The sequence below is a fragment of the Lepisosteus oculatus genome, chromosome 21 (assembly GCF_040954835.1).
Source record: "Lepisosteus oculatus isolate fLepOcu1 chromosome 21, fLepOcu1.hap2, whole genome shotgun sequence".
In the NCBI taxonomy this organism is placed as follows: Eukaryota; Metazoa; Chordata; class Actinopteri; order Semionotiformes; family Lepisosteidae; genus Lepisosteus; species Lepisosteus oculatus.
The window spans coordinates 8,354,347-8,376,506 of record NC_090716.1 but is presented as its reverse complement, the minus strand read 5'-3'; the positions used below and the strand labels follow the sequence as shown (position 1 = coordinate 8,376,506).

The 22,160-nt window shown below is 35.4% G+C and overlaps 1 protein-coding gene across 2 annotated transcripts in view; it reads right to left on the bottom strand.

Annotated features, from left to right (window-relative positions):
- syt9b (synaptotagmin IXb) overlaps positions 1–1,630 on the bottom strand; it is a 36,324-nt gene extending 34,694 nt beyond the window's left edge. Inside the window, exon 1 of one of the 2 annotated variants that reach the window (XR_001477258.2) lies at positions 952–1,630. Coding sequence is in view for 1 of the 2 variants with exons in the window: in XM_006642511.3 (XP_006642574.1) it covers positions 952–1,099 (148 nt within the window). In the remaining variant the exon portion in view is untranslated. The remainder of the gene's footprint in view (positions 1–951) is intronic. The other variant, XM_006642511.3, reaches the window with a different exon arrangement.
- Between the last annotated feature and the right edge of the window lie 20,530 nt (positions 1,631–22,160).

Below are 22,160 nucleotides of genomic sequence, written 5' to 3'. Positions count from 1 at the left end.
ATGTAAACCCAGTTCTCTTGCTGGTAGTGTTAAATAAATGCAAAACAATAAAATACACGTTGACCAATTTATGCTTATTGTACCTCTCACTGAAATAAACTACTGTACATGATTTAAAAAAGTCTGTGTATCTGTATCTTTTGAAAATGAATTCCCTAAGTATGTTTTGCATATTCATTTTATATAGAAATATCCGCACAGAACGGAAATAACTAGCATACAGTGTAAATCTGAATTTCTGTTCTGTTCTGAATTTTTTTGCTGCTTAATTAGGACATCATTTATGGATTCATCTCTTAAAATAATTTTTCATCATATACGGGCTGCACTTACAGTAGATCTTAATGTGTTTTAGCACAGCTCTTAAGATTGGGTGGGGCACTTTTTTCTTCTGTCTCTTAAGATGGGTTGTTAATATTGAGTTCTTCCTTGCGTCTAAAACTAGACGATTTACTAATTCCTAGCCGATCACCGCCAAATAAAGAGAAAACAGAAAATTACAGTTCAGTCCCCATACTCACGTCTGCTTAATTTAAACGAAGAAAGACAGCGAAAACAAAGTGCGTATATTATAGTTGCTGCAACAAGTTATTCGTATTTATTGTATTTGATTGGCTTTTTCTCCGAAAGAACACCCATGCCATTTATTTAAACTCTGGCTTCTCTATTCTAGTTCTTAGCTCGGGAAAGCAAGGAGGTACCTAGATTAATCCTGGTGCCTTTTTGCGCCTGGTGGGTGGAGTACCGTAGCGCCATTCACACGCTGCAAAGTTGTGAATGAAAATTCTGTGCAAAGTGGGGAAAAAAAGCAAAAGGTGCTTTCGTTTCTGGCACATTTCTGCTAAAATTCTACAAATAGAAAAAGGGTGCGGAACTAATGCAAAGTATAACATTCAAGGAGAGACTATTGATCCCGGAGCAGAGTCTCTGACGTGACAATGAAAGCATTACCTGAATCTGTGTATCTTGGTCTGGCAAGATCGCGGAAATAATAGATGAAATCCAAGCAGTTTTCGTTTTGCACTTCGCCTTTAGAGCAGAGATCCGACAAGAGTTCCAGTGCCTTTTGACAAATCTCGTCCTCTCTGTCGCCAGGCATTTCCCACCAGCATCCTTCTGAATGGAGGGGCTCTTAGGCAGCACCACACCACTCCGACCGCCTTAGAGACACGGATCCACAATACTCAGCGCATCTGCTCAGTCTGAAGCACACTTTGTAACAGCCCAGCTAATCCTTGTAGGCGAAGATCGGGTACACGGTTAAAACCTTGTAGAGCAAGGGAGGTTAAGTCTTTTTTTTTTTGGCAGTTTTTTTTTTCAGAGGAATTGTTTAAATAGACAAAATAGACAATCCCAAAATTACAATCCGCTTTTCTAAGAAAAGAAGTAGGAAAAAATGACACTGGTTGAATTCACATGTAAAACACCTAGAAAATCACCAGTGCGCTGTTCACAAGTAATGGTGCTGAACTGCCGCGCTCGCTTGGAGTCTGAATGAACTCCAGGCTTCTTCTATGACTTCTTGCTCAATGTGAGCGCCCTGGGATTTCCAAGCTGCCTCGGTTGAAACTGATCAACTAATTACTGGAAGCTTTTGGTTACCCCCCGTCCTTTCTTTGCTTTATGGCACCGCAGTGATCCAAATGCTGCTTCTCTGAACTTAATTATAATGCGGTACTCACTGACGCTTAAAATGGTAAAATAATTACTTATGAAGGCAGATTTCAAAATAAACCCCTTGGTTCCAGACTGTAGGAAAATAAAACGTACTCGTTGTACCAGACTTGATACAATGATTAATGATATCACAGCACTTCTACTAATGTTGCCTCTGCTGCTGTCACTTCACTTAATAATAATATTAACAAAAACAAGCTACATAAATTCATAACACTCCATAGTTTTTATTAATTAGTAAATATACAACATTTTCTTAGTTTTTGTTTTAGATCCATGATGGCAAGTGGTCAACTTCCACTTTCTGTATTTGCCAATGTCTTACTGAATAGTTGCTCCTTTAGTGATGGACATCTTTCAGGATTATGTGGTTTTGCTTTCCCTCACTTGATTTTTAAAAGGCACATAAACAGGATTATTAAAGCAAACACTAACCAGGACACCACAAATGAAACAATTCCCTTGACTTCATATTGGCCTTCTGAACTATACAAAAAAGCTCACAAATTATGCAAATTACAATAATTTAGCATAATTGCATCTCAGTACAGTATATATGTTTTTGTATTACCCGTAGTATTATTTTCAGATCATAAAACATTCATGTTATTTTTATTAACATTTATTATGTTAACATGTTCAAAGTTTTTTCTTACTTTTAAATGAAGGTTTAGTCTTCCGTGTGACATAACATGCAGTTATAATGAAATAAGACATGAATTGGAGTGAAGTAATGAAGATATGTGCTCTTACCATCTGCTGTCATATCTTTTAAAACCTGTTTTTCCATCTTGGGTAAAGTGGAACATCAGACATTAAGGTTACTTTTGGAAAAAAATAAATGAAAACCCCTTGGTCTGAAAAAAATACCCAGTTATCTTATGGATGTCTGTAATACTTACATTTATTTGTTCAACGATGCCTTTAGGCATTTAAGATAAATTAGGATAAATAAATGATGAGGCAGACTCTTACATAAATGTATTCTCCAGAAGGTGTATGATAGATCCCTTAAGGCAAAGCTATAGAGTAGACCACATTTTAAAGCAAAAATCTAAGATCTAAAATCTACAACACATAACCGTAAAGTGCATAGCTGACATTGTTTGTGGTCAGTCCTTTGGGGGTGTGCATACATTAATGGAAATAATTATAAATATGTATAAATATAAATATGCATTCTGTTGCACACTATGGAAACTAATCTACACATTCTGGGCAAAACTTCCTGGTCCCTGTGTTGATACACTACACTGACACTGTTGGCCTTTATGCTGTGAAATGCATGTACTGTAACTAGAGGATTGTGGGTTCAAATTGCAGGTGTGTTATCATTCTCTTCTGAGCTCACCAATCACTAACATTTGGGCAGGTCAGCATTAGGATACTGTAGGTAACCTCTAAAGAAAACGTCACATACGTTGCTGTGTTGGTGAACAGTAGATGCCTCTCTTCCTTCTGTGTTCATAATTTCCAAACTAATACCCTAGCTTGGCAACAGGGGGAACTATGCTGTAGAATGTGCCATCTTTCAGATGAGACATTTAAATGGAGGTCCTGACTACTTGATCTGGAACTATTTGTAAAAGTAGGAGTGCTGACCCTGAAATCCATTGAATTCCACCTTGGGACTACACAAGCAGGCCTCCCTAATCTAGCCCTTTCATTTGAAGGGTGATGCAGTTTCTCAGGTTTTATCCTGATCTGTTGTGTAGTGAAGCCTCAGGTGGGCATTGCACTAATGAATGAATTAGTGGAAGTAGTGGGCATTGCAGAAGTGAATGAATAAGTGGAAGTATGGCGCATTGCATTAGTGAATGATTAACTGTATGTAAAGTGCTTTGGGATCTGAAAATGCTGAAAAGCATCATCCAAAATGTAAGGAATTTGCAAGTATGGAAAGATTTGTTAAAATAGATAATTTACTCATAAATGATTACTGGTGCTCCCACTAAATATTTTTCACACTAAAGTAACTTGTATGGAAAGCCTGATAATTTTCTGTTCGTTCAATGGCCTTAGCAATAACCAGCTTTTGCAAAACACTTTGAACTTCCTCAGCAATATGAATATCTGCTAAAGTTTTGTATATGTTCTGCAATATGTTGATGAAACAAGCAATACACTCTATATACATGTAGCTATCAGCTAGGATGGTGTATGCAGTTAATGAATAATCAATAGGTAAGTTAATAACATTTTACTAGACCAACATGTGTAATTGTAAGCTACCATTGGTAACTTCATTTATAGTATATTCTCCCATGTGTACTGTTCTGCTGTATTTAAGAAGTATCATGCCAGTTTTCAATATAGATGTTATTTAAATGGTTCTCATGTTAAACTGCATATGACCTAAATGCCACTTCCATACTATAATTATATGAAAAAATAAATATTCTCTTTGATCTTAAGGGAAGATTTACATGGATAAAAGTATTCAAAATCCTGAAAGTTATTAACAAAGTCATTGTCTACCCTTTCATGCTCAGCAACAAAAACAGGACCTGAGGGCACCAGTGGAAATTAAAATAAGGTGCATTTAGGAATGAAAATAGGGGACACTTCTAAAAATATAGTATCTGTTGAAAGAGTGCTTGCATAATGAGTATGATAAGACATAATCTTCATAATTTTACTGCTCAGAAAGTATTCACAATTTCTGTTTTAAGACCGCCAATTCCTAACTAGTAAGAGAACTCCGTTGGAAATTACAATAAATATAAATCTGCATTTTAATCTGTTTTTCTTGGTTATTCTTGGTCACATTGAAACATCCTGTCCTGTGCATAAAAAGACAATCATATCTTGCCCTTGGCTCAAACAATACCTTTGTATGAGGACATTATAGTTTCCATTGGCTTCAAAGGCAGTTGATTTTTCCAAGGGTAGGTTTCCTAAAGGTACAAGTATTTCTACTGTAATTGGTTTTGTAAGGGAGACATCAAACAGTGTACATCAATTTAAATAATAGCATAAGAGTATAATTCTTCAAAGAGTATTCTTTGGATATAAAATGTGTTTAATTTATCAGACAAAACAGATTTCTAATGGTGCTTATATTGTACAGTAACTGGGTACAACAATAGTGTATATTGTTTTTCCAATCCACTGATCAGATATTGCATTTGGAGTTTTCAGTTTTAAAGGACAAATGTACTGTATTTTAATTTTTAAAAGTAGCTAACAAAAGTATATGAATCATTTCCATCTTGACGGAAATACAAAAACTGAATCTACTTCTACATTGTGTTCTCAAAGGTAACTGTAATTTCTGAATTACTGTAGGGGTCTATGTAAGTGTGTAGATTAAATGAAATGCAAATGCAGCCTTTCCAAACTATAGGAGTTTGTGTGTCACTCATACAGCTGGATGACCAAAGCCATTTCTAAAATTTGGCTCTCCCAGGGGCTTCATTGACCCAAATCATGTTATGCAGTAACTTAAAACACCTCTGTTTAACATACACGATTAACAGAGAGGAGATAATCCATCACTGTAAAATATCACCAAAGCAGTCAAAGAAAACAAAATAATTGTGTAATAACTGGGTCAGCCATTCAAAGATATACGCAACAGGAAAAAGCAATTGTACAGTATATATTCACAGACACAATTATGGACACATATAATATGAAATGGTATTATTCACTAATTAGTTTAACAGTGTTATACTACACTTAGGCATTTTTTCTCTCACTGATTTGCCTCTCGTACTGTAGGTTATTGCATTCTTGCCAGAATTGGCTTTAGCTCCCCCATGAATGTGTATTGGATAAAGTTGTTAGAAAATGGATGGAAGTTATTGAGTCCTATAAATTATTAGTATACATTCCAGGTGAATGAATTGCATTTAGATGGGTTCATTTCACATTCATCCATTCAGCTCCAGATGTAATGCACACAGTTGAAGAGATCTGAAGGCATGAAACTTAAAAGAATAGAATACTCCACTTTTACTTACACTGTACCTACAGTACAGTACTACAGTACCTGCACTGTACCTACAGTACTGTACTACAGTACTTGCTTACTATGTATATTGCTTTTTAATGGCATTTAAATTTTATATACTGTATTTTTCTATCTACACTGGCTTTTTAATTTTTTATGCTCGTACTTGTGTTGAATTTTTCAGCTATTTGCCTAATAACAATAAAATACACTCCAGTTAACAACTGTAACTGTATAATAAGAGAAAACATATCCTGTTCATGAATACTTTATTTTCACCCCTTTAGACCTGAATATATCATAATGCTCGTTTGGTAATTACTCATTAGTAGCTAGGGATTAGGGAGACAGTGAGAGTTTAGCAGGATTTTCTTCTTTTATATGTAAGATCCACCTAAAACCCTGCAATAATGCCTTCTGCACCTTAAAGTGAATGTTTTTTTTTGTTTTATATCTTCAGTTCCCTGCAGCCGCCTTGTCTATGGGTGGGGTCTGTCACACCGCAGTTTTGGTTGTGTTCAACAACAGGAATTGGTGAATGGACTGGAATGGTGGAGTAGCATAAGGAAGACAAGGCAGAGAAAAGACAAAGGGGGCAGCAGAATTCTGGGTGAACCGCGCTGACAAAGAGGAACGGCACTGGCAAAGTAGCTGGGTGACAGACAATACCAGTTTTGAACCGGCAACCTTCCAGTCACAGGCGCAGATCCTGAGCCACAGAGCCACCGCTCTGCCCCTAATGTGTTGGGAGTAGGTAGGGAGGTTGGGTCACAAGGGCCAGTGAAGATCTTGGTAGAGAGAGAGAGGGGTGACTGGGGGATGGAGTCATGAGGAAGAGAGAGAGGAGCTCAGAAAGGTGAAGGAAAGCAAAGGAGAAAAAGGAAGTCAAAATTTGAGCGAGTAAATTTGAGTTTACAATGATGGGAGTGCTTTTAGGAGGAGTTTACTCTAAGAATTGCAGACACAAGATGAAAACATAGTATCAGGAAGAAGAAAATACATGAAGATCTGAGTGCCGTCAGCATGAAAATTATACCAAAAATGATAGGAAGGGAAGAGTGGCCCCATGCAGCAGGTATAGATGGAGAACAGTAGGTGATCCACACCCTTGTACTTGGCTTATTACAGGTGGCTTTGACCTGTTGCTCTGTCCATTCTGGTTATTACATCTTGTCATCCTCTCCCAGCCAAAATCGAGATCTTCAAAAAGCTATGAATGAAAATTAAAAAAAAATCCTTCACTAAGAAAAAAGGTCAGTGGCATATGGTAACAATGCAGTTTTACTCCACAGAATCAAGACTGCTTTCTAGTGTCCATGGCAACTGGAAAACAAAAGTGACTCTTGGTGTATCTATTTCTTATGCCCTTAGATAAACAATTTATTTTTCCCCAAAGGCAAAGCAACATAGACACAGACGAAAGTATTAAAGATTTGCAATGATTTTCTGCCCTGCTTTTGCAATGAAGACTTATGAGACCAATAATACCTTTCCGCATTTAACAGCCTTTCCACACAATGCTGAAAAAACCTGCTGTGTTTTAATTTAACATTGTACCCTACGGTGTTGCCATCCAATAGATGAATGGGAATAACATGCCAATTGTCTTCAAATGTTATATAGAGTTAGGGCCTTTTATTTTATAATTCCCTACCAATTCTCATTTACATTCATAAATGCTATCAGGGGAAAAAAAGGATAAACAAATAATCTTTCCCAGTACTGGTATGTCAATTAAAATGCACTTTACAGTTTGAATGTGCTGGACTATTGCAAGATGCAAATTACACAGTAATAAACACTTTGGCTTCAAATACTATAAATTAAATATCAACTTGATATAACATGAAGTATGTCTTGAGATGAATACGACTCGTAATGCATCTTGCCATGCAGGACAATTCCCACTTATTCATTTTGATCTTCAAATGATCTTTATCATCACATATTTGCAAAATACAAGGTTAAGATCTGTGTTTAGATGGTGCACAATCTAGGGGTTAGGGGATGTGTGATATACTTTATGTAATAAAATGTATAATTTTTCTACACCGGTAGCAGCACCTCATCTGAGTGCGGGCTGGGACCTACAGTCCAATGATTTCTACCTGTGCTGTTGTCAGCAAACAATGACCAGCTCTTCTGAAGCAGTTGCACACTATTGGAAAAATGCCTGTGACCGTGCAGTGTTATATCAGGGAGAGCTGTCTCTGTCCACCTTCTGATGCTCTAGCTGTGTTGTTGATGCAGTGGGCTTGCAGTATAAATCTAGTACATGCTTTGAATGACTTGTTCCTATCTCTTGTACTAGGATAAGGGTTGTCATATTCAACCTTGATTAGTGGTTCCAATCTGGAAGACATAAGAAGAATATGTATTGTAAAGAGTTAGTGGTTCATAGTTATGCACTCCCATCTATCTGTGTATGGCTCTTTGTTGATATTTTAAGGTCAGATTTTACATGTGTATCAAATCAAATGAGTGATTTAATTCATTTATCATCAGCATTCCAAACTGTTCTAATTTCATACATCAGCACAGAGTTCCAACAAACATTCCTTTTTTGGTTCTACTACAACCTTTTTATGTTTGTGTGAAGGCATTTATTAAATGCAAATCCTTTTGAATCCTTTGTGTACTGTAAGTGGCACCTCTGGGGAAAATGCAAAATGAGATTTGCATTTCTTACTTAGTTTTTCATTTTTAGCTTCTGTACATCTTACATTGGAGTACCATTATGCCAGATTCTACCACATGTAATGGAGTGATATGTTAAACATCCCTTTAGCAGTACATACAATTGTACATTTTATCTGAGCTGTTTTGAATTCAAATAAGCATTGTGAATTACACTTGTTAGTTTCCATGAAATATCTGTAGATTGTTACATAGAATTATAGTGAGTGGCAAGAATCATATCAAAATAAAGACGTATCTTTGCACTATTATAGATAAATAGATGGTAGATTTTTTACTGAAAGTCTTCAATGATTTATTTTAAGTAATAAAGAATAACAAATAACAGATACTAATTGGGATGCGAGCTTTGAAGTGTATACATTTTTTAATGTTTCAACAGATTACCGTATACATTACAATGTCATGCTAAAACAATCTGTACAAATTATATAAATGGTAATGTTAAATGTAATTACAGTAAATGTACAAATTTTATCAGTTATTTTTTATCAGTTTTTGAGATAACTTATTTCATTTTTTAATTCCAAAGCAGGGCATTTTCTGTATTAAATATTTAAGATTGAATGACATTTGGTCTAGTTCTTAATTTAAATATGTTTGCCATTTCGGTAGTTATTTTACATACATGACCTAAATACCTAAATACATGATTTTGGATTCTGTCCATCTTTACAAGAATTTTGCCAATTATAAATATAAATCAGTTATAAAGTAGATCTTTATAAAGAGCAGCTTCCAACATACTGTATTGTAGAGTTTTTAAAAAGTGGGAATCAGTGAAAATTAGTTTTAAAGCATAAGAATACAGAAACCTATTAAGGAACATTGCTGTGAGCACCATCAGCCAGGTTTTAAGCACGTAGGTCACTATTACAAAAATGTTTCTTTTGTCCATAAAAAGTCAAGTGCAGTACTTTAAAATATTTAACTGGAATCACAAGCTCTAATGATTTGTAAGCATACAGTCACAAGCCGTGAGTAGTAACCTGACTGTCAACTTGAATTGATCAGTGTGGACAAGCTCTGCTCTTAAATAATATATATAGAGTTAAATTAAATTACAATTTAAATGTCTTTAACATATTTTAACTAAATGATAGCAAAATGTTTTACTTTATTAAACCAGAGGTTTAGATGAAAGATGAAAAAAATAATAATGAAGTGTTTTCTCTAACCAATAAATAATTAGAGCTATTTTGTCAATAAACATAGACTTAATTTAATAATTTAAATTGTTTAACATTTGAGACAAAGTACTTGAGGTTGAAGGTCCCCATGGAGTGGAATACTTTCTTTTCTTCAAAGAAAAGTGGTGCCTTTCCAAAGTGCAAAGCTGAGTAGTGCTTCTGATACAGCAGTAAAGAAACAGCAACTTTGAGTAACAAACCCTTACTCTTCTGAAAGATGCACAGTGAAAATTCAAAACAGGGAATTATGTCCTAATTCTGTTAGTTTTGTGAAGCATTGTGCTTCTGCAGGCAGTCTCTCTTATAGTATTTAAAACCAATATTAAAAAGCTGGTTTTCTTTAACCTTTTGAAAGCTTGCTAGTGTGTATTTGCACAGTAGATTTACAGCTTCCAGTGGCTTTGCTACTGTACTGTATGTTACTATCACATACTGACCTATGCTGTCTTGCTGCTTTTTTCAGTTTGTATTGGGTTGCTATATTAACCTGTCCTTTAATTTGTTTTTTTTTACCATTGTTTCAGTGTTCTTTAACAGACGTTACTGCATGTTTTCGGTGTTCTAGTAACATGAAAATTGATCATTTAACAACCATAACCACCTACTGAGAGATTGAGAATCAAGAGGTTTTCAAACTTTCTGTCTTTCAAGTTCAGTTACTCTTTTGTTTACCTGTTTTAACCCCAATTGACCCCACTCTTATTTCTCATTTTACTGTAAAAATAAAGCACTTAAAATACAAATACGAAACAGTTATTTGCTTTACAGGGATTCACTTCAGTATTTAGCATAGTGATTTAGAGTTTTAAAGAATTGTTGCATTTAAACACTTCACGGCATGCCCTATGATCTTGAACTTCTATTTTCCAGCACTAAATGAACTAGATAGCTCACTGTCTTCACTTTGGTTCCATGCTTTGGTTTTCTTGCAGAGTTTCAGTGACTAGGTTCACAGGATTGGTATCAAAGGTCTAGCAGTTTTTGTCATCATCATTTATCACTTCTGTCTTCTAAGGCGACAGTGCTGCCAGAAGGTATAGTCCTTAGGTGCTATGTTACACATCTTCCTGTCTTCTTGTGAATAAATATGCCAAGAGAAAAGAAAAGTCAAATTTCAAAAGAACATTTGCTAAAAATACCAAATAGAATTGAATTTACCGTATACACTGTGTACGTGTACTGTATGATTTTTTTTGCAGAATATCGTATGGTGCTTTTTTCTTTTGACTAAAAGAATGTTAATTGAATGTAATGATGTCAAGATGTAAAAAAAATATTCAGCTGCAGCAAAATTTTGAGATGAACAACACAGGATTTGCAACATATAAGTGTTGCAGTGGATGCCAGTGGGGCTCTTTTAGCTAAATTTAAAGAGTGAAATACATTTAAGATAAATTCTCAGTCTCCTTCTAATTAACATGGATAACAACATTCTTGATTTTGCATCCTTTGCTTTCGCTCCTCACCTTATTCCACCAAGTGAGAACTGTTAACCAAGAGCTCTAAACCTGCAGGGTTCAGTTTCCTGAACCAAATACAAACCAATGAATTGCTCACTAAATCATACAATGTTATGTCATGTGTCTGAAGTTATTGGAGTATAATTTACTGAAGGATTGGAGCAAAACTGCATATGAGTTCTCCAGTCAGAGAAATCCCAGAGTTTCCCAAACCAAACCAAGATGCATTGAGCAGTGTGCCAAGACTTGTTAACACAGTACAGCATCCATCATTGAAATTCCTTTTGAAGCAGAATAAATACGTTAGCATTAAATTTTATTAAGAGGTTATAGTTGCAAGAATTCAATAATGTGATAATCAGAATGATAGTGATGGTCCCTGCCTTGCAATGTCGAAATTCTATACTGAAACTAGATCAGTCTACTTTTAACTCGCAACTGAAGTGCCAGGATGAGGTGTCTAAGATCATAAGCCTCTCATTCTTTTTGTGAATCCTGGTGTTTGTGTAGGATTACTCATTGCATCATATGAACAAAATTATACATATACAGTAGGTAAAATTGTCCTGTTGGGTGTACTGTCAAACACAGCCTATTGGTACAAACGTGGAGTTATCTCCACCCTCTTAATTCTTAATCTTCACCAGTGTCTTGTTCTCTCAATGTTTCATGATGGTTATAAAAGGCCATGCATGGTGTTGATATGTACTGAATCTGATGTATCAAATAGTCTGTTGGATGGTTCTTTTCATATGCATATACAGTGCTTTTTGGCACACTTTACCAAGATAGATTGCTGGTATAATCATTGTGACATGTAGCAGAAATACTGTGCTTCCTTTCTTCAAACCCAATTATAAAATTAAAAAATGTTAATCATAACTTAAAGCAAATTGCTGGATACGCTTTTTATCTTAAGGAATGCTCTGAAAATACTAAGACATTTTAATTAGATGATTTACTATGATTATTTTTTCATATAATCAGATTTAACATGATCCGTTAAAAACCAACTCTATATCTGGTGCTGTAAGACAAAGTAGAGTGCTTTCACATCATACATGGGGATGTAATGCTCAGGAACTGGAATGGTGCCTGGGCCTGAGTGTTGATGCCTGAGGCAGCAGCCCCCATCACCTACCATCATATGCTGACTACAAAATAATGTGTATGTACATAGTTTCTCTATCTGGCGCCAGGATCTTCCACAGAACACTCTCTTGCAGACCTTTTGAAGAGAGTAATAGTATTTGCTACAATAAAATACAAAACTGCAAACTTGCACAGGTACAGTAGCATTTACTTCCCCACATCTAATGATGTGACAGCAAAACCAAGTCGTGACATAGGAATTTGATCAAAGCCATGCTGTTACACAATAGACTGGATACATACTGTACATACAATAATAAGAATTGGCCTTTGTGTTAAACAAAAGCATACAGAAAATACAGTAATTGCCAGCTGTCTTAAGTAAAAGATACGCCAAAATAAAACATATTTCCAAACCCATGCTAGTGTCTTTTAGCTGTTTATAGAATACATTACTCAGTCCCTAAGTGTCACTGGTGTGGTATGAGCTAAATCATAGAAATGCATAGTTTAAAATGGGCATCAAAAGTTTAATTGTATTATGATAAAAAAAACACCAATCTTTTTTTAAAATGAGCCTAAGGGGATTTTATTGACATATCAACTGTGTTTTCTTTAAAAAAAATAACTGACTTATGTGGCTGAAATCTTAAAAATGATGTAAAGTGTGGCTAACTTTTCATGCTATAATGTGCAATATTTTATGTCACCATGGGCAAGGTATAGCTTTCTTTACATCAGGAAATTGTAAATGATCTTTTTCATTGTATTTATTATTATTTTGAATGTTTCATGACATCAATACTGTGAAAAAATGGCATTATCCTTAGCAGTCATGACGTAACTCTACAGGAAGACAAATTATATTGTTTAGTAGTAATACAAATCCTTGCAGCTTTCTGAATCGAGAGTTCCATTCTTTGTCACAGTGGATGAGTTAAAACAAATATATAATAACAAAGACTGTCCATTTGTAGAGGTAATGAAGTGTTGAGTGAGTACAATAGGAACTGCCTCTCCAGTGTTTTGAGCACATTTCATTGTCCATACCTTTTCAGTTATTGGTCCTCTCTGCTAGAGGTGTGTTATGACTTAAGGAACAATCACCCTGAAGATGTTTCAAATGTTTATTTCTACTTTTCATCAGAGAAATAAGCTCTTCTTGATCCTTATTGAACAATAACCTTCAGTGTCCTTTAAATAGGAAAAACAATTGAGATGCATTTGTATCTAGGTGACCAATTCACTATCCCCAGTAAGATATTTTCCATATCCAAGCTAGAGCGTCTCATCTGTCCAGAGTTTACCTTGGTTTCCATGGCATTAACTGGTCCATTGCAGGGATTACCCCCAGAAAATGCAGCTCCCTATTTATACCTTGTCAAGGTTCAACAGCAACGGAGACTTGAATCCACAACCAGAGAATTTGTGACGGCGCTATTCTTTAGAGAGTTGGTTCCAGACGCTTACAGTCCCCTGAGTAAGATAATATAAATTTATGTGGTCCAAAATTTAATTTCCACTTGTGTGTCTAGGCCACAATGTATATTGTTGCTGACATGTTCATAGCTTTTCAGCATTTTGAATATCTGAGTGTGACATTTCCTTCAGCCCAGAAATGACACGGGTTTTCTCACTTGTACTGGCACTAGAGCAGCAATATATTGCTTACATTGGGATCACCAAAAATGTCCAATGTTTCTAATATTTGTTGCTTAATGTCTTTACAGATGCAAGTGTTGTAAAGTGAACTGTTATTTTTTCTACATGTCCATGAGATTTATGTGATTATATGGAGATCAGGAGAGCAGGTTGAATCTGTTAAGACAACCAACCAAAGCAATAAGAAAAGGTAGGGAGCTTTAGCAATCCAAGAAAACCTGCACAACCAGATTTGCAGTTAAAAAATGCAAGACGGAAACTTCACAAGTTCCAAACAGCTAATTAAAAATAAGCAATTATGGAGCTTTAGCTGTGAAACCACCAACCTAAAAGCATTATGTTAATTAGGTAGGAACATACAGATATGTCTCCCCTGATGCACTGCAAAGTGTGAATTGAACTAAAAATAATGATACAAGTCTTTATGTGCGCCAGAACCAAGCAGATCTATACGTGTCAAGGTTTCCTGATTTTTAACCTCTTTAAAGCAATATAATTGAGGTGACAGAAAAAGTTACGCTCATATTTTACATTTAAATGATTGAAAAGTACAACATAATATAGGTTTTCTTTAACTGAGGGATTGAGAATTTCAATGCATACATAGCTGTCTTAAAATCTTAAATTTGTTCTTCAATCTCAATTAAGTGTAAACAAATGTGAATCTTAAATCATTAAATAAATGTCTTTAAAACAGACTTTACAGTAAAATCAATAAGCAGTAATTTTAGCTGAAGAAAAACCATACAATGTGTCATAGAAACAATCAATATGTAATCGATACAGACCTTATCCATCTATATTTTCCTTTTCCTTCCCATTCCTTCATTTTCAGAAATGCACTTATTTCTGGGACGGTTGTAGCATCTTGGAACCCAGAAGCTTAGGTGAGGGCTACAGTGCACTCTGAATGGGATATCAGTCCACTGCAAGGCACACATACTGTACACAGTACACTTGAGCACATTCGAACGATTTAGAGACACCAAATAACCTGGCCCTTACAGTACAGTATATCTTTAGAAAGCACGCACTGACTGAAGAGCCTGATGAAAATCCATGCAAGCGCTGAGAAATGTGGACCCCCCCCCACAGAAGGCACCCCAGTCCAGAATTTCACCTACGAGTTGTGAAACAGCAGAACTATCCACCATGCCATCTTCCGTTACACAATATCTGCAGTATACAGTATGACCTCTTATGATAGCTTTTAATTTCATCTCATTAACCGCCTAACTCCTTAGGAAAAAAAAACATGTGTTCTGGTTCCCCTCATGAAGGAATGCCAATAGTAAAATGTGCAGGAGTCCATGTCTGTGAATGAAACAGAGAGCTGTTGTGTCCCAAGGGAGTTCTAGCTGTTTGAACTCCTGTGATAACTGCGAAAAAAGCCACCCACTCATGGGACTGTGTTGCAATGGTTGTGCATTTTTATTGACTATTCCAACAAAGTTCTCAGAGTAATCTGTTGTAGTGTTTCTCTCTGGGAAGTGTTTCTTCATTTAACATATTAATAAACATGTTCATTCTTTTTCAACTGAAACTGTAGAATAGTACCACTGGAGAGTTATTTCTCTGGTTTGATTATTTGTTGAAATTAACAAATATTATGACAAAAGAAGTTTAATATTTTATACACCACTACTCAGGGAAAAAGTACTGTGCAAGGAATAATAAAATGGTTTTAAAAATGATTTGCCTATGAATACACTAAAAACATCAATGACTGCACTTCACAGAAGAAGGTAACTTGGTAATGAAGTTCTGGGTAGAGCATTGCTTCACACATTAAAACAGTGGTTTCTAAATCCCACTTGGCACTAATCTAATTCAATTGTTTCATTTCAAATCATTATTTGTCATTCGGAACAGCAATATGTACAGTATATTAAATTGTTGTCTGTGAAACCAGTCCTATAGGCTATTCGTTTTAATTATTTTAACTTAATTCCTGCTCCAATGTAATTTTTTCAAGGGCATATTTTTATATGAATATTTATCATACATTTACCATTTTAGAAGTAGTCACAGGAGTAGTAAAATTTAGTATAATTACTTAGAAAAACACATTTTTACAGTAAAATGCTACACCTAATTGGTGATGTAGTTTCTGTTTGCTATTGGAAAACACAACATTTTTAAAATGTTTTACATGTGCAGTGCAGAAATAGCAGGGTTAATACAACATTTTCCCTTTTCACAGTGCCTTTTGCTTTACACAAATCATTGTTTTTTTATTTATTTCATGATTGTGTGAAATAGCAATGCTCAAGGCTCTAGCGTGACTTTTTCAAGGACTGTCAATCTAAGAACTGTACTATCAGTCGGTGCAATACCTCTGGAGGAAGATGTTCTGAAAAAAAACTCAACAAAAAGGGAACAGAAGCTTAACCTAGCTGTTAACCTTGCTACATAATTGTTTTGTGGGAAGCCATTTCATCAAATGATATGCAGAATGGCTGCTGCCTTTCAGTATCTGTCATACAGTGAAGCAAATGAAACATTTTTCAAATCAAAACAAACATTTAATTTAGCGAATGTGCTGCAAGTAATTGTGCGGTTATTCAAAATTTCAATTTCCTGCATTCAGCCATCACAACTCTCATGGCAAAAATAATTTTTTGAAGACCTCTGTTTCATCACAAGTGATCTTCTAGTCAAGTTCAATTGCAGCAAATGTGCATGACAAATAAAATTGATGTTTAATTTGTTTGTGTTTAATGGTTCTATGGGTTTTTCATGTTCGAGAGTCAAACTCCATTCTGAAAAAGGTAATTAGTTTTAAGCCTCCTGCTGGAGTAAGTCCTGCCAGTTGCTGCCACACAATGATTACCAGTATATGGTAAATGAGATTATGGAATCATGGTACAATATAGAAAAGATTTAAATGGTCTGATTGAGGGCATAATATAAAAATATTCAACAGGATTCAGCACTGTCTCTTGATTTATGATGTGTATCAGCTTGTAACTTATTTTGTATGTTCAGTTTCCTTTTGTGACTTGCAGGAAGCACTGTATTTGTGACAGGACACATCTGAGCAGACAAAACCCTAATCTCTCATTTAATATGATTTGCTGTTAATTTAGTCTTCTGGTGTGCCACAAGATAGACTGACTGATTTTTTTAAAACTTAAACATTTTTGCTATTGGATAATATAAAGATTTGCTAATAACACATTTAACTTTTATTGTTATTGTGTTATTGTGGGTAGCTGCCAACAGAGTACAGAGGGCTCAGTGACTTCACAGAGGTTTTTTAAACAAAGCCATTAGTGTAGAATGGCACTGGGCTGGTGGTCGCATAAAATGACACTGCAGCTCTGGCAGGACACAGCCTGCCAAGTGTCAGTGATCGAATACAGTTGCTGCTGTGACTAGAATTCTGCATGACAGAGTGCTTTGGGACCTTTTGCTGACTTGATCCCATTATAATTTACTTCACTGCAGGGAGATGGGCTATTTTTGAAAGGTCACCTAAATGATGTCTGCATTCTCATATGTGTTGGATTCCAAGCAATGTGTTGATTACGCACATTCATTTAGTCCTTTATAAAAGAAAAAAAATCTAGAAGAACTGCATGGATATGCTACAGTAGTATGTTAGAAAGCTGGTTGAAATGAATGAACACTTTAATATTGTAATCTATAAATAGACACTCATAGGCAAAGAGAGTTTATGGGTAAGGTTAGTTATATCACCTGTTTTCCAAATTAATTCAAGTTCATACTAAAGTTCATTAATATTGCAATGCAGAGGCATTCTACCATGGTGTGAGATTAATGAAAAGCTTTTTCCTTTTGTGGTACAGAAAGGAGCAAAAACTGACTAAAGTCTTATAATTCCTATGGAATGAATAGAAGTAAACTGTAGTAGTACACTACAATGATAGAGATGTCAACCACTATTGACTTACACAATAACAGGTCTAACTATATCTTCCCTACAAATTGGTGGATCAGTCAGGTTTCTGTGATTTATTAGGCATAATAATTATCAACATGAAATACAACTTTTAAGGAATATTTTTTACAGTATTTTGCATTTTACAGCTCAAGTAAAACAATGTCATAAGGAAAGTAGCATCATGAGCTCTAGAAAAGATGCACTTGTGACATCAATTAACAAAACAGTTGTTTCATCTGGTATAAATTAATTTGGGCTTGAGGAGATTTGCTTTGAAAAGTGGAAATCTTACTTGGGCTAAATTCTAGCAGCAGGTTTCTTGGGTTAAGAGCTAAACAAAAAAGACAAGCTGTGATGCAAATTTATATTTAATGTAACAATTAATTTATTATTTATAAATGTCTCATCATTTATTTAAAGTCATGCTGCTCTTCTGTAGTACAAAGCATCATGGAAGGGAATCGCAGTGATGTGCCTCAGGATTTTAGTGCTGTCTGAAGCTGACACGACAATTAAGCATTCATTGACTAAGCTAATTAATTTTTTTAAGGGAAGGAAGAGTCAGTAGCCTTTTTGATCTGCTGTAATTGTGATTGAATTACTTAATTTCTGAACTGGTTATCAACCTTCTGTAGCTACAAAGTTTATCAGCATGGACTTTCCTTTAGCATTTTCTCGCAGAGTTCTTTCAAGTTAACCCTAAGATATTAGGATCGTTGTAATCAACACAAGGTCAAACTTGGCTAGAGATTCTACTGTGCATGTACTGTGTATACACAATTTTTTACAATTTGAAATGTACTTTTTCACTGTGTTTAGGCTTCATTAAATCAGTAATTTCATAGAAGGAAATACTAGAAATTGAGCTTTTCAGTGGAAATAAAGGTATGAGGGTAACCCTAACCCTGGAGACATTTGAAGCCTGAAAGCTCTGCAGTAGGCATCGTACTTGAAGGGATAAGAAGGCTGTAAAAATGGCTGATGATAACATTGACCATCATTAAGGCATAGCAGCCTAGCAGCCTAGCATGACCATTCGGCAGAACATGTGACTCTTAAACCTGGGTTGTGGGCTTGAGGCCTGTGTTCGGGGTTCAAAGCCTCCACATGTAATGTAAAGGACTATGGAAGTACAGTATGAAACAAGTTATCAAAGCTCTTACCCTGGTTTCCTTCAGGGAATGGCTAGATTTGATCCTTGGATCAATTTGCTTTATACCAAATAGGCTAGATGGCTCAAATGTCCTACTGACATGTGTAACGTTTCAGATAGAAGAGATAGCAGCGGAGTGTGGCATTTCTTGTGCAAGTGTTTTGACAAACAACTCCCAGCATTTCTGTATGGCCATGGTTGGCATCCAATAGTCAAATTGTATATCAGCATCCATGGAAACAAGTTGTCTCCTTTAAATATTGACTTAAAATCCAGCCAGTCCTTGTGCCCTCCTGGTTACAAGGAACACCATTCTGATAATATGGAATAGAAGCACATGAGGGCTCTACCAGCAAAGTTATTCTGCACTTATCTGTCAGTGATCATGATCTTAGCACTTTTTCTGGTATTCCCAGGCAGTAGTGATAATTGACTGTATGCCATAAATATTACTCTTGCAACGGAGTATTATTCCAATTTTATGAAGAAAAATTGAACATATGCTGTTCAAGCAAGCCACCACGCAAAATGAGAGGGAAATGTTTCATGAAACACATTTTAAATGAACACTTGTAAATATTGGAACAGTGTATTGTGACTATTATAATTAGAATTGCCACATTTTGTTTTCTCTCCTGTGATATCCTCAGATCAGGAGAGTTTGTGAATGTTGTTAGCCTTTCTTTCATCAGTTTTACAGACTCCTTCCTTCACATTTGAACATCAGTAATTGAGTGTGTAATTGTATACTGATCAGTTTTATCTCTTGGTTTTAACTTGAACTGCAATGTTTGACCATATATCCAGAAAATGTATTGTATGAGTTAATACTAACTGTTCATCAGTGGATGAGGTTCTGTCTCCAAAACATTTTAAAAGTCTCAGTGTTTGAGCTTTAGTGGTCAGTGATATGCTTATACAATTCAGTGTGTCCACTGTTCTATCTTAAAAAAGTGGAAAACAGGAAAACCACCATTTTTACTTGAGTTTCTTATAGAGGACCTTTAAATCTACATCATTCTACTTATATCCAAATATCACAAAATACACTCAACTATAGAAAAGAGAATAGTGCATTCAAATACAATAATCCTCAGTGATGTGATGCATTTACTTTCCAAAGATTTCACACTTATAAAAAACCTTGAGCAAATCCAAGAAACGTAAAGCACAAGGCTATACCAGTCCCTTACAGGGCATGCTCACAAACAGGCATGCTGGGCCAATCTAGAGATGCTAATTAACTTAGCCAGCAAGTCTTTGAAAGGTGAGAAGAAGCCAGGGTACCTGACAAACACAGTCAATTTGAAATAGAATCCAGGGCTCAATAGCTGTAAGGGAGCAGTACTAAACCCCACATCACTGTTGCCTGTTTGTGTACCATTATCCTACATTACCCATACATTTATTCTTCTTGCCTTATTGAATTTTTATATTTAGCAAGAGAAGCAGGTTGATGGTAAGACGCATGTCCACAAGTGAACTGTAAACCTGATAATGAACACATAGAGTAAGACAACAGTGTGTGGAATCAATTTCAAGATTATTCAGAGCAGTAGAATAAGAAAAACATTGCACTCGGAATGCACTCGGAACTGGGAACAGTTGTTGGCAAACGTAGGAGAAGGAACATGAATGTGTGGTTAGCCTTTAGTGAGACACTGGAAACACAATGCCAGGGAGGTCTATTATAGAAATGGCTGTCCTCTCTGAATCTCACCATTATTAGTTTAATGTGAAGTACATCGCCCTGGTTACAAGCTTGTAACATTGTTTTAGAAGATTGTGCAATATAATATATTTTTTTGAACACTTTATGAATTGGATTTTTCATTAGGGCTGTTAAAATGTATATTTTCCCTAAGAAAGCTATGACAAGAGCAATGTTATTCAAGTATGTCCAGGCCTAGACCTTTCTAGATTACTTTAGAGCAACAGCAACTGAAGTTTGTAAATTTACCCACCTAAACCAATAAGAGGCTAATTTGAATGGGTTGGAAATAAAACCCTACAGACACGCCAAAGTGCGTTATGAGCAGACACTAGTCTTTTTTAGTAAATTGAACAAAAAAAATGCTTTCATCTATTGTGTTTTATTTGTCTTTCACTGTTTGGCCCTCCATTGATTCTAGTAAAAAATAAAATATTGAAAATGTAAAAAGCTTTTGATAAAAGAAGAAAAAATGTATAATCCCTTCTGTAAAATCATGTGTACTAGAAGGTGTCAATCTCTTTTTGTCACAGTCCCCACACTAGAGATGATACATTTACTGTCCAAATGTAATTTTTTACTAAGGTGAGAAAAACAAATCCTCTGCAATACCTCTCTTCTGCTTTAATTGCTCATTTTTTTATTTTCTGCTTGAAATGTAATATAACTATTTCTTTCAGAATGTTACAATGCGCACAAGAACTTTCTTGGCATATCAGAAATAATCAAGCGAGATAAAGGCTTCAAGCATTTTGTAATTGGCTTTGCTTCTCTTTAGATGGGAAGAGAAGAGAGGAGCAAGGGGGTGCAGGAAATTGCATTAATGCAGAGCCTGTTAAGGATGCAAGTGTCATTGACAACTCTTCCATCCAATATTAGAACTGACATGTTTTATGATATGATCTGAGTCCTTGGTGACTGGGGAAATGGTGAGAGTTCAAGAATTTGAACCAGAATTTGCAGTTTGTGAGGAGTTTGCAGAGCAGGGTGACACTATATGAAATATGTGCAAGGTGTTCATATTGAATGCTTGTCTCCTTGTCATTTTTGGTTAACTGAAGCAAAAAAGCAGAACCTTTTAATTACTGGAGGATTTTTTAGGGATACTGATTTGTAAGTATAACTAGTATTTACACAAAAGGACTTTTTCAAACTGCAGTGAGTAATGGTATGAAGCTTATTCAAATAATTACTTACGCTAATGGGCTATAGGTCTCACCAAACACGTTACAGACAACAGTTGGGCTGTCTTGCTTTGTTCTTTTAATACAATGTCATTTGGTTTGACTAAAGCTAGTGAGACTAAAAAAATGAATGCTGGCTATCCATGTGAAGCTATTACATGAGTACTTTGAATCTTTTGCAGATTTGTAATGGTTTAGCTTTGCAGCTTATTGGTTTTTCTTAGTCACCAATATTTCATATTAAAATGAATAGAAAAACTCCAGTCACTTCATCAATATTCACTATTACTTCTATTGTGTCTGCTTCTACTTTTATGACTTTGTTTGTACTGTTGACCTGTAGGTAAGGTATTAAATGCATTAAAGTGCCATTTACAGAACATTACAAACAAATTACTTCTATTTCCATTTGATATTTTCTCTTCAGTGTGCACAGTATTAATTTGCAACCCTTTAACTACAGAGTTATTAG